The sequence below is a fragment of the Danio rerio genome, chromosome 7, assembly GCF_049306965.1.
Source record: "Danio rerio strain Tuebingen ecotype United States chromosome 7, GRCz12tu, whole genome shotgun sequence".
NCBI classification, from domain to species: Eukaryota; Metazoa; Chordata; class Actinopteri; order Cypriniformes; family Danionidae; genus Danio; species Danio rerio.
In genome coordinates, this window is record NC_133182.1 from 6,417,563 (window position 1) to 6,434,162 (window position 16,600).

Sequence of the window (16,600 nt, forward strand, 5' to 3'; positions counted from 1 at the left end):
AACTAGCGCCACTAGAAGAGGTTTCAAGAGTTCACGCTTAGATATTGTTTGATAGTATAAGCAGGTTTGGCATGCTGTCCCGCGAGAGAACCCTGAGCTCGGAGATAATTGAGCGCAGGGCTCCCGCCTGTTCGATGAGCATGTAAGGGGAGACGAGATCAGGTATTTCTGAAGAGCTCCCCCTGGTAAAGGAAGAAAGGGGGAGATGGGGTGGATGGGGGGTTTCTTCGGAAAACGAAGGGAGTAATTTTAGCCAGGCAACTTAAAGTAAGATTGGATTAATCTGATTGCCTAACTAATGATTGTAGCTGAGAGACCAGCTGCAATCAATCGTATCATGTGCTCCTCTCGGAATTAGTTTGTGAAACTTCACTTATTTTCACACGTTAGCATATGTCTATATATAACACAGTACTGTATATAATATTTATATAATTTTGACCCAAAAATAGTCCCTTCAAGTACCGCACTGTGACCATAGACTGTAAGATTGTGGCTTTGAGTAATTTAAAGCCTTTGAGTCCCTGAACATTTTAAAATAACCTTTACATTTTCAAGGCAGCTTGTGAATGCCCAACAATACCATCATCCATTTTAGCTCAAGCTGTGAAAAATGGAAACCTAAAGTAAAAGGAAAACAAGTTCATGTAACTACTTTTATGTCAAGAAAACACTTCAGCAGGTCCTCTTATCCGCTTGCTAAGTCGTGTTTTGGGGTCTAAGCCACTACTCATTTGACTTGAGAAAATATTCGTTTATGGCCACTTTTTAGTCGTATCACACATTAAAGTAAAATTATTATGAAATTATGGCGTACACATCAGTTTCTGGACTGGCTGCATCACTACTACCACAATTTTAAGAATTTGTCAAATTTGAATCCCTTTCTGGCCATCTAATATTAGGCATGGATATATATTGCGATCGTGATTTTCGAAAGCATTACAGCGCTTTGTAAACGTTTATTATTTCCAGTTGATGAGCTTCCCCGTGCATTTTTATGTAGCCGCTTTGCGTGACGTCACACTTAACAAGCAGATACATCACAGAGGTTTAGGTCAGGCGCTTACGTAATTATTACGTCACAATAAATTTAAAAATAAAAGTCCCCAACTAAATCAAGATAAAACATCAAGAACATCAATAAAAAGTTTAATTTATGAAACAAGCATAAATATAAACAGTTATTTAAAAACAAATATCCAAAAAAATTGATATAAATATGAGGCCTGCCATTTCCTAAAACAATAGAAACCTTCATGGAATTTATTTACATTTTTACAATGTAAATTATGCTGTTTTATTGGAAACTATAATGGTCTTTTGATAGTAAGTAGCATGATCCCCTCACGGCACAAAGGTCACTGGTTTGAGCCTCAGATGGGTCAGTTGGCATTTCTGTGTGGAGTTTGCATGTTCTCCTCGTGTTGACGTGGGTTTCCCCCACAAGTCCAAAAAACATGCGAAGGATAGGGGAATTGGGTAAGCTAAATTGTCTGTAGTGTGTGTGTAAATGGGTGTGCATGGATGTTTCCCAGTGATGGGTTGCAGCTGAAAGTGCATGCGCTGTGTAAAACATATGCTGGATAAGTTGGCGGTTCATTCCAATGTGGCGACCCCAGATTAATAAAGGGACTGAAGCTGCGGTCACACTGGGCTTTTCCTCCCATTGACTGCCATTCATACGCACGCGAATGCGTTAAGTTGACAACGTGAGATCAATCGAGGATCAAAACATGACCTCTCTGGACAGAAATGTAAACATGGAGCAATCGCTCGCTTTTTTTAAGTGTCTAATAAGCTTGTTTAATCCCGCCCTGTTATGAAGCGCCGTACGACAGAATTAAGCACACACAAACTCTAGTGTGACCATAGTTTAAGACGTAAAAGAAAATGAATGAATGAATGGTGGTTTGTTAAAATGACAACATTCTGGTTTAAATGAATAAAATTTGATGCTTATAATGTATTTGTGTTGGAAACCTTTCTAAATTATATATTAGTTTCCTTATCTTTTACTCTATATTTCCCTTTATTGGCAGTAAAAACATCTCAACACTGGTTCTGGAGCATCTTGGCTGTTTCTCAATATGCGTTCTTCAGCGGTCTTGCGTCCTCGTGTTCTCGTGCAACATCATCATCAGCTGCCTAAGTTCAGTTCCGCAAGTACAGAGGGCGCATGAAACTTCCCGGATGTATTCTTGATATCGACAAAGAGCTTAGAATGACCGAGGCGACACTCAATAGAACGTTCCAATGCAACAGCAGCGCCCAGCAACAGCCCTGGATTCCACCATTTAGTAGTGAAAGTGATCGGCCGTCCATTGGATCTCATTACTTTCGCGATGGCAAGCAGCTGCTTTGTTTTTCATTTATCTATTTAAAAAGCGTATTAAAGCTGAGATACAACATGAAAGACGACAATACAACCTTTACTATCACAATCATCAGCACTTTTAATAGTTTATTTTACAGACTTATTCACCTTATTCTCAGCTGTCGAGTGGGCGCTGCCATTTGAATCTTTTTGTCTCGCGACTTCCGGTCACATTCACTTCCATTCATTTTTTGACGTTAACAACTGCTCGTTACGCTGCTTGATGTTGCAATTTAACATTTTCTTATTATAATATGCTACTTGGTCTGTGTAGTCATGCAAACATTTGTTTGTTGAGCAAGTAGTTTGGCCATTTTCTGCCGTTTATTATTCCTTGTCATTTCTCCCATAGGCGACTGAATCGGAAGTTCTAAGACAATCGCGAAAACAGGCGCACTTCCACATTTTAGAATAAGGTCAATAATATGCTGTTGTTCTATTAGAGTTTTCATTCCAAAATGGCCGCCGCGCCCTCTAGTGGCTGTTTCCCAAATTACACTAGAGTGTCGCCTCTTGGTCATTCTAAGCTCTTTGATATCGAGGACGCAGCGATGCAGACTTGATCACCGAACTCGCTTTAGAAGTCCCAGAAGTCATTGCGACTGGAGGTGGGAAGCGCAGCAATTTAACCCAATTTATTATTAAAGTGCAGAGATGTCACTTATTTACCTCAGAAGTTTGCCTAAAGGAAACGGTCAAAGTAAACATTACCATGGACATCTTAATAAAGGAATAAACACATTAAGGGTGTTTGTTTGCTGAAATTCATATTAAAAACGGTTATATTTATATTGTGCAGAGTATATTTATAATATTTTTATGCAAAGTATATATTGTGAAGAGCGGGGAAACCGTTGTATGAAGGCTGTAATGTTTAAATAGTTTACCATTTAAAATGCGTGGAGGTCATGTGACCATCAGGAGGAACGCGGCATCTCATTTCTCAAATGACGCGTTCTCTGCCCTCGTGGTCTCCCGAGTTCGTTCTTCCGAGGACACCTGGCAAGACCGGTCTCCACAAGAACACAAGTCCGTTCTCTGCGTTCTTGGAATTGAGAAACAGCCCTTATGTTGAGTGTGAGACATATTCAGCACACCTGTGTGACCTCCTCAGCTCATTAGCATAATCAAGCAGCAGGTGTGAAAAACATCTAGGCACTGAAGCACATTGTGGATGTGTGTGTGTGTGTTTCATGCTGGATTATATGTCTTGAGCTGCTGGAGAAAGCCGGGGTTTGGTTGAATCTGCGGTCTGGAGGTTTTGGCAACACTGAAGGCTTCATCAAAGGACATCTTCAGCTCAGACATCAGGAACCCGATGACCACTGAAGCAGAGCGAGAAACGCCAGCGTTGCAGTGAACCAGCACCACTCCATCCTGGAGAAGAACAACAAGAGGAGGAGAGGTCAGAAATACACACACCACTCTATCCTGAACAAGAGAAGGATAGGTCAGAGATATACACACACACCTGCTGTCTGGCTTGTGTTATGAACTCAAAGCATTCTGGGAAGTATGCAGTGATGTCCGTCTCTGGAAGATCTAGCATGCTGACAGTCTTGTATGTGAAGAGTTCAGGAAACGCGTTCTCCACCCCGAACGCCACATTCAGCACATGAGTCACCTACAGCAAAAATACAAATCAGAGGACACATGACTGTCCTCACTGTCTCTGGAGATAAGGAGTAAAATATTGAACATATTATTTTCATTTTATAGAGCTTAAACAACATTTAAAAAGTACCCAAACATAGGAATAAATCATACATGCAGAGAAACCGAGAGAGGAGAATAATACTTTTAATATGTGAATTTAGCTACATAAAGTGTGTATAGATCTAATAATCTCAATATCAAATATATTTAAAATAAAAACTGTTACCTTTAGTTTCTTCAACGTGTCGATGTCATGAGCAGCGTCCTGAGATGCTAAATATAAATTAAAATGTTGAGTGTTAATACTTGATATGTCGTAGTATGACAGTATCATAATACACAGTTTAAACTAGAAGTTTACATGCGCTCTAAATACTAAACGTTCACTATTTTAGGTCCGTTAGGATTACCTAAATCATTTACATTTGCTAGATGTCAGAATAATGAGATGATTTTTTTTTTTAGATATTTTTTATTAATTTCCAGTCAGTCAAAAGTTTACACACATTTTATAGTATTAACAATACATTCAGTATTGTAAAATACAATAGTATTTTTTAGCTTTGCTTTTAAACTGTGTAACTTGTATCAAATGTTTTGGCTATCCTTCTCACAATAGTTCGAAGGAATTTTGGCCCACTCCTCCTGACAGAATTGGTGTAACTGAGTCAGATTTGTTGGCTGTCCTGTTTCAACAAGCTTTTTCAACTCTGCCCACACATTTTCTATAGGATTTAGATCAGGGCTTTGTGATGGCCACTCCAAAACATTCATCAAAGCACATTTTAACTCATTTGGCAGTATGCTTAAGGTCATGGTCTGTTTGGAAGACCCATTTGTGGCCAAGTTTTAATTTCCTGGCTGATGTCTTGAAATGTTGCTTCAGTATTTCTACATAATGTTCTGTCTTCATGATGCCATCTATGCTGTGAAGTGGAGCAGTCCCTCCTGCAGCAAAACAGCCCCACAACATGATGCTGCCGCCCCCATACTTCACAGTTGGGATGGTGTTCCTAGGCTTGTAAACTTTCCCCTTTGTCCTCCAAATGTATCACTGGTCATTATGGCCAAACAGTTCAATCTTAGTTTCATCAGAGCACAGGACATGTCTGCAATATTATTCTTTTCCACAGGGTAATTTAGCAAATTGTAATCTGGCTTTGTTGTTGATTCTGGCTTGTTGATTTTCCCATGTTGTCACACAAGGAAGCAGCGTGTTTAAGGTTTTCCTTAAATACTATTCTACAGTTGTGCCTCCAATTAACTCAAATGTTGTCAATTAGCCAATCAGAATCTTCCAAAACCTTGACACCATCATCTGAGCTTTTTCAGAGGCAGAATAACCTTATTGTGTGTGAACTTGACTTTCAAGAAAAGTCATAACAATTTCTCAACAAATCTCTCTCATTACCCAGATAGCAGGCAGTAATCGGCCCGAGCTCGGCTGCCCTCCGGCGCCTCCGGCTCCGACTCGGCATCGGCGAGTGTTATCCGGGCCGAGTGCGGCCCGCAGCTCGCTCGCGCACATGCGGTTGTGATGCGGCTGTAAAGCACTGGCCCGATTCCGGTCAACCATATCCGGCCCGAGTCTGTCTGTAGAGTCCTGGCCGCTTCTGGCAAGGACTCGGCTGATGGCAACTGATTAAGTTCTTATTTTATCAAGTAATCTGTTAGCTCCACGTTTAATGATAATTTGAGAAAATATTCATGGTACGATAGCAAAAAAAAAAAAAAAAAAAGAATATTTAGTGTGGATGGTCGCAATGTTTAGACGCAAACAAAACAATATTATTTATAAATAGATTATACATGTCATCTAGAGAAAAACTATGTAAAATTCGCTTATTTTTGAGATAGCACGCTCCTGTGCTGACTGTTTTTTTTTTTAAGCAGAAGTTGGTTTCATAATAAACACATGCGTTACTAAACTCCTGATCCAAACTCCAATCCAGACGGTGGCGGTAATGCTCCAAAAAGCTGGTTGTCATCCACCATGGCACGAAGATCACAAGAAGAAAAAGTTTGGTTTTTCAATGATTTCACGTGGATTCCGGTCAGAAAGGTAAGCTTTTTACTGCTTGTGTACTGTATAATTAGCGAATTTAGAGCTTAAAACATTTCCACGGTGTTTGGTTGTAACAGCGTTTAGTACTTTAAAACAGTTTGATACGAATGTAACTTGCTTTAAGAAACACGACTGGAGCTAATGTATGCTAAAGCTAACAGTTACAAACACGTCTGAAAGTTCCTTTTCCTTTTACACAATGTTAGATTGTAACGTGTGTAGTAACCGAAAACTATTTTAATTATTTTAAAGAAACATGAAACGAATTTGTGTGTATGCTAACTTTGCGTTAAAGAAAGTTTCTGTAGACGAATCCATTAATTAACATGGCAAAACGTGTTTTTTCCTGATTTAACATTATAAAGTACCGTGGATGTTGAAAAAATCATTGTACAGGCGTATACTTATCCAACAGTATTAATTCTGTGATCATGTGTAAATAAAAACTAATCGTTTTGGATTAATAAAATATTGTTTATCTTGTTTATGCAGTTAGTCACGAAAAATGATCGAAACTCGACTGTTTACTATTCTCTTTAAATTATCCAAGAGAAATATATTACTATGCACTTTAATTCATATGTTTTAGCCTATGTGAATCAATTATATCTTTTGTTCAAGCTGTAATGTTCAGTTAATGTAAAACTGAACGTCTTAAAGCAGATTTTGATGTGTTTTTTTATGTTATTGACAGTGATAAATTCTGATTTAAATGAATGGGTAACAATATTTGTTGGTTAAGTCTTATTGTTCTTGTTTAACAAAGGTTAGAGAGATCATTTTGCAGCACATCACGACCAAAGAAGTCAATGGCACACTCTTTTGAACGTGAATAGGCATGTTATAGTTGTGTGCTAAAAGTCCATTATAAGCTGTAAACTGCTGATACATTTTCAACATAGATTGAGCTTTTCAGACATTACATTACTAATTGCTCCACAAACAGCTGAAATAGTTTATTGTTATTGGCTATCATCATCAAACATTTTTCACAATGGTAGGTTAATCTTCATGGGTACAGAATAATGCATGTGCTTGACCATCTTACAAATCTATGTCTCAGATTCATAAGGCTGTCACTCTGCATGACTCTCCGAATAAATCTTGTGCAACCTTCTGTGTACTGATTATTTACACTATAGGTATTATATGCATTAATTAATTTTGATAGTATTTCAGGATTTGAACTTTTCTTTACGGGAGGTTAACAACAATGTGATGTTTTATTATAGATGCATATGAGGAAGCTCGACTCAAACATCCACACGCAACTGTGATTTCTGACTGGTAGACAGATGAGGATGATTATCGCCTGTCATACATCTAAAGACAGAACAGGTTTGTTTGCAATTATTATAAACACATACTGTCAACATTGTCATTGATCTATTACAACCTGTGAGTTTTGCCCTGGCACTATACTAAAGTGATGTTTTGTTTTGTAAATGTATCTGATTAAGGGACAGTATAGACACATCTATACCGTGATGAAGAAAAATTACTTTGAACAAAGAGGCTGGATAAAAGGCAGGTATGAATATTTCAGAAATCAGTGCAGCACCACAAGTACCATCACCATCAATGACTATGGCAGAAATCTTAAGACCACCATGAAGATGCACAGATACTGTACATTCCAGTACACCAGGCGTGTCCAAACTACGGCCCGGCTTTTTATAAATATCAATAGAATCTGGCCCGCTATACAAAAATAAACGTAATTCAATAAATAACCACCGGGTGTCGCTATTACATGCATTCAATTAAGCAGCAGTTCTTGTTATGATCTATCTATCTATCTATCTATCTGTCTGTCTGTCTGTCTGTCTGTCTGTCTGTCTATCTACACACAGTTGAAGTCTGAATTATTAGCCCCTCATTGATTTATTTCTTCTTTTTTAAATATTTCCCAAATGATGTTTAACAGAGCAAGAACATTTTTACAGTATGTCTGATAATATTTTTTCTTTTGAAAAAAGACTTATGTTTTATTTCGGCTAGAATAAAAAGCGGTTTAAATTTTTTTATGAACTATTTTAAGGTCAAAATTATTAGCCCTTAAGTCTTCAGAACAAACCATTGTTATAAAATAACTTGCCTAATTACCTTGACTAGTTAACTTGATTAACCTAGTTAAGCCTTTAAATGTCACTTTAAGCTGTATAGAAGTGTCTTAAAAATATCTAGTCAAATATTGTTTACTGTCATCACGGCAAAGATAAAATAAATCAGTTATTAGAAATGAGTTACTAAAACTAATATGTTTAGAAATGTGTGGAAAAAAATGTTTAACTCTCCGTTAAACAGAAATTGGGGAAAAAAATAAACGGTGGCTAATAATTTAGGGGGGCTAACAATTCTGACTTCAACTGTATTTTTATATATATATATATATATATATATATATATATATATATATATATATATATATATATATATATATATATATATATACACGTGTCTGTGTGATGTATTTAAAATTTGGCCCGCAACAACTTTTGTTTTTTTGCATCTGGCCCTCGGCCCAAAAAGTTTGGACACTCCTGCAGTACACCTATGAACATTTACAGTCTTTGTTCTAGTGCAGTTTGAGATCAAGACAGAACTTATTGCATCTCTTGATGTCTTTGTAAGAATTGAAGACATCACTAAATTTGTTAAGGTTTAATGCAGCTAGAAAGTAAAGATCAACTAGAGAATATCAGCAGTGTCTAACCCACTGTTGTATTTACAGAGGTTGTATGAGAATAAGCTACAGGTTGATTTATACTAATTTGTTATTTTTCTTTTTTAGCACGACTGACTGAAGTTTTAAAATCATGCAACGTCATAAAGCAGCAGCTGGGCCTGATTCTCACAAAACCAAAACAGACGTGATGAAATTCCAGATGTAAACACATTTGACCTTCCTTTGGCCAATTTGATTTGGAAAAGCTTGAAAATCAATTAAAGGAGCAGCCCGAACAAATGAAGAAACTGGTAAGTTCAAGCTCTTGCTAATTTCAAAGTGTTTTAAGTTTATTTGGTTTTTTTTATTGTTTTTTTTTGCTTCGTAGGTAGCCTACTTTTTTCCTAATTTTTTCTTTTTTTTTACATTAGTACTTGTTCACTACTAATTATCTGTTTATCTTTTAATCACAGATGGAGTGAGGACAAATGTCCATACCATGCCACTGATAAAGAAGTGGAAAAATGCATTACAAGGTAGCTACAGCTTGCCCCTGACAGGGATGGAGGAAGAAAGAAGAGAAAGCTAATGTGTCAAATGTCTACATCACTATTTTGTTTTATTTTTTAAACAACATTTTAAGTGTATTAGGATGTTCCCTGATACTTGAACAATTTGTTTCTTTCATTTGCATTTATATATATATATATATATATATATATATATATATATATATATATATATATATATATAATATTTATATGTATATATATATATGGTATGTATGTATGTATGTGTGTGCGCCAAATTCTGAAGAAACATCTTGATACATTTTTAATAAACGTAATACAAATAAAATTATAAATATAAAATTGCACAAGACGTGTATATATATGAAATGTATAATCATCTCACTCATGTCTTGCTGTTGTGCAATTGATTTTGTTCAAGTTTATTTAAAAATAAGTTTGACTTTATACTTCTGCAATTATTTATATATATATATATATATATATATATATATATATATATATATATATATATTTGTTTGTTTATTATTATTATTTTAATGTTTTATTAAAAAATATTTCAAGATGTTTCTTCAGAATTCTGCAGTACTTTTTACAAGTTTGACTTGGATATTTTACGGATTGTCATTGGTATTTTTAAGATGTTTCTTGCTATATCTTAAATTGGTTTCTATATTTAGGTTTATATAAAATTTAGCTGTTTTTTTACAAATTTTTAATTCAAGTCTATTGGGAAAACAGGGTTGTTTTAAAAACATCTGTGTTTGTGTGTAATTTTTAGATTTTTTGTTTAAATCTTTCTGTGTGTCTTTATTGTGTTGTTTTATTGTTGTTTTTATATTGATATTCTTGTGCACTACAAAATTATTTATAAAATTTTAGTACTATTTTTTCTTGCAATCAATAAACGTTTAACATTTATTTATTTTGTCATTTGTCTGATTATTTTCGTTACAGAATATGTATGCAGTTTGCACTTTATTCAAAGGTTAAACGCAGTGCTTACACTTTGTGTTTACATTATAGCCTGTGTTTGCTGTTATATAAATTCAAATGGTTGTAATACCATATGTCAAGTACCAATGTAATACCAAAAGGTTTTATAAGGTGTATAAATACGGAGTCGCGCCAGCTCCGGGCCGCAGCGCACATTACCCTCGCGCCGATTCCGGCGCGGATGCGCAGCGTCGGCTCGCTTACGGCCGCCGCATCTGGCCCGCTTGATTCGGGCCGGAATCGGGCAGTGAGTCCACAGGCATCCGGCCCGAGTCCATCAGCCGAAGTTGGGCCGAGGGGTAAGTTTCCGGCAGGCGACAATCTAGCCGGAACTGGCCCGAGTGTATTTTGCTATCTGGGTATTCTGCTATTAAGCAGAACAGAAACAAAAGTGATAATCCTGACTTACCTAAAAGTGGGAAAGTTTAGTCGCATTAACATCTGACTTTTTTTAAATGGTTATGTCTTTTTATACAGTGTGTGTGTAAACGTCTGGGTTCAACTGTAAATAATTGTTTGTTTTATGAACTTTTAAATACCTGTTTTATCATTCATTTTCCTTCTGGCTTAGTCTTTATTTAACAGGGGTCGCAACAGCGTCATATACTGCCAACTATTCCAGCATATGTTTTATGCAGCGGATGCCTTTCCACCTACAACCCAATATTGGGGAAACATCCATACACCCATATTAATTGAATGAATGACATCATAATACACGATTATAATCACGTTACAGTGGAGGTTTTGTCATATTTTCACAATAAATACAGCAGTTTATCAGTTCAGTTGTCAGACTTTCACAATAAATAGAGAATAAATATGTGTTAATAGTAAACCCGCACAGAGCAGCAGGAAGGGTGTGATGATTCCCACTTGCAGATCCAGACTGAAGTCCTGCACGAAGCCGCAGGTATCCGCGCTCTGGCGCTCCGTGTCCGGCGTGCTGTGGTAATCAGCGCCGCTGCGGGTCTCCAGGAGGACCTGACCGCTCGCTGTGGTCACTCTGGTGCTCTGCTTCCTCAGCCGAGACGTAGAGAAACCCGCGATCTCCTGCGCCAGGGAATTCATCTTTATTTATTTACTCACGACATCCGAAACTGCTGAGAAGCTGAAGAGAAATGCGCTCAAAACAAACCGGAGAACGTTGCTAGAAGGGATACAGCCCCGGCCGGAAGTTCAGGAAAATTATTAGTGTTATTTATTAAATTGCGCATTGAAAGTATTTTATTAACGTCTAGTTGGCCTAAACCTAACATTCGCCATTATGTAAAAACTGTAATCACACCGAGTATTATTCATATTGTTTATTAAATTATAAACTAACTGTATTTTATTAACGTCTACTTCTAAATCCAACCTTTACAGTGATGTTAAAACAGTAATTATACTTAGTATTAACTATATTATTTATTAAATTACCCATTAATTGTATTTTATAAACATCTACTCCACCCTAAACCCAACATCACAACAATTTAAATAATTATACGCGACTATTATTCAAATTTTTTAAATTACACATTAATTGTTTTTTTTTATTAACGTATCCAACTCCAATCCAAACCATCATGGTAATGTATAAATATTAATTATTGCTGATGAGTTTAATACAAAATGCGAGTATCCGCAGCTGTATCCCTTCTAGACTTGACTACAAAACAAACGGGGAACTCTTCTGCTACACCCGTGGATTTCAAAATAAAAGCCCCTTTGCGCTTTTGGGACTCAATTACACATCAGGTGCATTATAAACATGTGTTTGCTGAATTTGCTAATGCATTTGCTTGAATTTACTTTAATTTGTGCTGATGTGGTTCCTCACGCTTTAGAGACCTGCACCTTCCTCTAATTACCACTTTCATATAAAGCTCTGGTTGAGACTGAAGTGCCCAAACACACAAAAATTAACAACCAGCTTTAAATTCGCCATATGCCAGCTTATTTTAATACATACCTTGATAATCAAAAATGAATTGCTCAAAAAAGATTTGATAACCCGTTCAATGATCGTCTCACGTTTCGATGGAAACGGTCAACAAAATGGACATCTGCGATTTGTAAAGTAGGTCATTTTAGTAATGACTGAGGGAAAAACGAGTTCACACTCCATTATGACAATGAATTAATAAAAGGCGCGAAAAGTTTTCCGTACTTCCGGTCTCGATCTTTATTTTGTGAAATAGGCCTGATGCTTCCATTGCTGATTTACTCTTCATCTTCTTCATAAATATGTAGCCTTTAATATTCATTCCACAAAAAAATATATACCTTTTTGCACTTTTGTAGCTTGGTAGCCTCGTGTTTTTAAGGCACCAATCAACTTCCAGTTGAAGTTGTTAATGCACACAGACTTTTAATTTTCAGCCAGGGCTTCCGGTCTTTTCATTACAACATTGTGATCTTCACAGACTGATAGATATATGATATGAAGTGGGTCTCAGATATCGTACAAGAAGCACAGCATTAAACTCCATTTCCCCCCGCCATGTCTTTAAAATATGACCGTTTATTTTACCCCAGTATTTGCAATGGAATTTCTGCGCTAGCCTGTCGCTAATGACGGTGCTAGTGGTTGCAGCGGTCTTTCATTTTGTTTTGTGCTTGAACAACTAAATGAATGCTGGAGTCCATTTAACTGAATGTATTGTAATTGCATTACAACAGGGGTGTCCAAACTCGGTCCTGGAGGGCTGGTGTCCTGGATATTTTAGTTCCAACCCCAATTAAACACACCTGAACCAGCTAATCAAGCTCTTTCTGTGTACTAGAAACTTCCAGGAAGGTGTGTTGAAGGAAGTTGGAGCTAAACTATGCAGGACACCGGCCCTCCAAGACAGAGTTTGGACACCTCAGCACTACAACATCGATGCTGTAAAAACAACCTTGTGAAATTGAAAATACCAACATTAAGCTTTCACCAGAAGATTATCGTCAGCTTTAAAACTGTAGCTGTGCCCATTTACTCTTCTACATCGCTAATAAATGTGACCTTCAGTATTAATTCAATATATTCAATATTAATATTCAATTTTTAATGCACTTTTACTATTAGCTTTGAATGTACCTTGTGTTTTTCAGGCACTAATCAACTTGCGGTGAAAGTTAACTTAGCAATTAAAATAGATTGAACATAAAACAATTGAGTTGTCCCCAATAAAGCCTTGAGAATGGTCTTGTTTCAGCTAAATAAGTAGTTCAAACAAGCAATCAAAATCATTTTGAGGTGAATGAACAGAAGTCGGCAACGCAGAGGCGCAGTAGGTAGTGCTGTTTCCTCACAGCAAGAAGGTCGCTGGCTCGAGCCTCGGCTGGCTCAGTTGGCGTTTCTGTGTGGAGTTTGCATGTTCTCTCTGTGTTTGCGTGGGTTTCCTCCGGGTGCTCCGGTTTCCCCCACAGTCCAAAGGCATGCGGTACAGGTGAATTGGGGAGGCTAAATTGTCCGTAGTGTATAAGTGTAAGGATTTTTCCCAGTGATGGGTTGCGGCTGGAAGGGCATCCTCTGCATAAAACAACATGCTGGATAAGTTGGCGGTTCATTCCGCTGCGGCGACCCTGCATTAATAAAAAGGGACTAAGCCGAAAAAGAAAATGAATGAATGAATGAACAGAAGTCAAAGCACTGTTGCTGTACGTTCACACAGAAAGCGACGAGAGCGTCAAAATAGCCGGAAGTCATTCATTTTCAATGAGAGCAGGCGGTGAGAAGAAGTGCGGCATGTCTTCGCCGGTGTGGGCGTCCAGCAGTGTTGCCAAATGTAGATGACTGATTCCAGATCTAAAACCTGCTTAAAAATCTAAATAATATAAGTGGGGGGTGTCTCGTTGGGAGATCACAACTGTTGTAAGCGTTTGTATGTGAAGAACGGGGCTATGGCATCTCTTTGGGAGATCATAACAGGTTTATGAGTGAAGACCGGGGCTTGTGGGCACGCCGTTGCAAAACTGCCCAAATTTACACTACCCGCCTGTCATTTTTTTACCCGCAAAAACAAATTTAAAACCGCCCAATCTGGCAACACTGGCATTGAAGATAGTTGAAATCAAGTCAACGTTATGGTAATGAGATATGAGGCGGTTCGGCGGCAAGCAATCAGAATGATGAAGTCCACCGCTTGAGAGGAGTCCAGAGAACACAGACCTGTGAACTTTCTGGTTCTGACCTCAGTTGTTCCCAAGGGTTTGATTATTGCGGTCGCCGGATTTCCAATTATTTGCAATGTTTTCTTACAGGAACATAATTTTAAAAAGTTGCTGGTGAGTTACTGATGTGCGCTAATGCTAAAAGTTATATTTTTAGCGGGAATGTCATGCGCCATTACAAAGCATAATCGCCGCTTCAGGATATTTCAGACATAAGGACACACTGGGTAATTAAGTCAAGCAAACCCACACCACATGCAACTCGATCTTCCATTGTTAAAGGAGTTTGATAAGAAGTGTGCAACATTTTCACATTATAAGTATGTTTTTATGCAGGAATGTAACTGATATGCTGCAACGGCTCCTTTAAATACGACATCTACATAGCAAATTTTGACGCTCTCACAGCTGGAGCTGAAGACGGACAGCGCTGTGGCCAGAGCGACTTTTGATGTTCTCTCCGCTTTCAGTGTGAACCTACAGTTAAATCTAGAGTTGAACACAGATTGCATTAGTTTCTTTAAAAGAAAGTTTATTGAAAAGCCAAATAATAAAAGTTGAACAAAAACATCATCATGTAAAATCTGCTGCTTGGCACAAATAAAGACGTTAAAATCCTCTCCACCACCTATTCATATACGTTTCCTTTAAGATAAGTGCGGTTCAGTCTGGCGGTGAAATAATGAAAGAAACCAAACATGATCTGTCCCCAAATATGAACGTTCTGGAATAAAAACGGTACTGAAGGAATGTGCATGACGTGAATAAAACAGTCGGCTTGTTTAAAACATCCTTTGGTTTTTCAGCACATTGAACAGTTTTTCCTGATTAAACATTAAAAGCTGGCTTCAATCTACAGTATCATCATCATCATCATCATCATCATCTGTGCATTAATAAAGCAGACACATTCAGATATGACATTCAATAAAACAAGATATGCATCATAAAATATTGATTAAAAACTGATTGGCTGAGTGAGTGTAAACGTGTCTCATCAGGCGGTCCAATGGAAATACATGCAGCTTGATTGAGAAGTGACTTTAAACTCACTGTAAATGAACAGCTCGATGTGTTTCTTCTTGGCTTTCCTCACATTTGGCACCATATGTTTGTGTAATCGTGCTGTGATTACTGACGCTGTAAACAGGGCTTTATTAATAAGGCAGTTTCTCTCGGAGAAGTGTAATGATGAAGGCACAACGAAGGTCAGAGCAGACAAACGCCATTTCAGGCAAACATGGTCAGGGTGATCCACTGTCACACAGAGAGAGAGATAGAGAGAGAGAGAGAGAGAGAGAGAGAGAGAGAGAGAGAGAGAGAGAGAGAGACATCATATTAGGTTGAACATCATAAAACCTCATAATCATATGTTTGACGGTTTAAACTCTTTAGCATGACTTGAGGCTCATTGACACCGATGATATAACAACTAGAAGAATCCAGTTTTAAATATTACAATCTCTTTATTTACAAAATACAACATAATTCCTATGTGTCCTGCCAATATCCATCAAGTTTCCGTTACAAATAGCTCACAGATTTTTCTGGTTATTAAATGCTGTAACTGTGTCATTAAAAGTTCCCTAATCTTTGAAAAACAGTAAAGTACAGAAATACACTTGCAGCCAATCAGTCGTAAGGGGCGTGTCTTGTAACTATACAAGGATACTAAAAAAGAGGGCGGAGTCATTTGGGGTCATGAGTGTGTTCAATCATTTGTTTGTGCTTTCAAATATTAACAACACTTGACAATTTGTTTAGTTCACCATAATCCTGCCCAGCTATATAGAAAAGGGCGGGGCTTTTACATCTTGTCCCTTGGTTACACTAAAAGCAAAACACCTTTTAAATGCAAATTAGTTTATTTTGCCCACCCCCTTTTTCGAGCAAAGGTCACACTTTGCTAGGAAAAGGGGGTAGGCAAAATAAACTAATTTGACTTTTACAGCTTGTGCATTGGTTACTCCATGAGCAAAATTTGCTTACTGCACCTTTAAATGCAAGTTTCTTTCTTTCTAGAAAAGGGCAGCACTTTTTACACCAAAAGCTAAATTAGTTTAGTGCACCTTTAAATGGAAATTTGTTTATTTTCCCCACCCTCTTTCTAGAAAAGGGCGGGGCTTTTACAACTTGTGCCACGGTTACACCAAAAGCTAAAATTA

The 16,600-nt window shown here is 37.4% G+C and overlaps 2 protein-coding genes and 1 long non-coding RNA gene across 6 annotated transcripts in view; 1 reads left to right on the plus strand and 2 right to left on the minus strand.

Moving 5' to 3' along the window:
- Nucleotides 1-1,136: 1,136 nt before the first annotated feature.
- Nucleotides 1,137-11,459, minus strand: dusp19b (dual specificity phosphatase 19b). 2 transcript variants are annotated; one of them, XR_012382355.1, is made up of 5 exons: nucleotides 11,138-11,459; nucleotides 4,260-4,306; nucleotides 3,849-4,001; nucleotides 3,473-3,754; nucleotides 1,137-1,745 (listed from the first exon to the last, which is right to left on the minus strand). XR_012382355.1 is itself a non-coding variant. In NM_212979.2 (4 exons), exons 1-4 carry the CDS (start codon nucleotides 11,361-11,363, stop codon nucleotides 3,569-3,571), a joined length of 612 nt encoding a protein of 203 aa, NP_998144.2. In that variant the 5' UTR covers nucleotides 11,364-11,442; the 3' UTR covers nucleotides 3,475-3,568. The 2 variants fall into 2 exon arrangements, 1 of the variants encoding a protein (NP_998144.2); NM_212979.2 differs by lacking the exon at nucleotides 1,137-1,745 and having other exon boundaries at nucleotides 3,475-3,754; nucleotides 11,138-11,442.
- Nucleotides 6,041-9,291, plus strand: LOC137496143 (uncharacterized). Its single transcript, XR_011016243.2, has 4 exons — nucleotides 6,041-7,436; nucleotides 7,559-7,629; nucleotides 8,893-9,077; nucleotides 9,240-9,291. It is a non-coding gene; the product is annotated as an uncharacterized lncRNA (long non-coding RNA).
- Nucleotides 11,460-14,950: 3,491 nt separating the features above from the next.
- Nucleotides 14,951-16,600, minus strand: part of capn1 (calpain 1) — a 71,478-nt gene continuing 69,828 nt past the window's right edge. For all 3 annotated transcript variants that reach the window (XR_012382364.1, XR_012382366.1, NM_213459.1), the window contains 1 exon segment: nucleotides 14,951-15,692. Coding sequence is in view for 1 of the 3 variants with exons in the window: in NM_213459.1 (NP_998624.1) it covers nucleotides 15,666-15,692 (27 nt within the window). In the remaining 2 variants the exon portion in view is untranslated.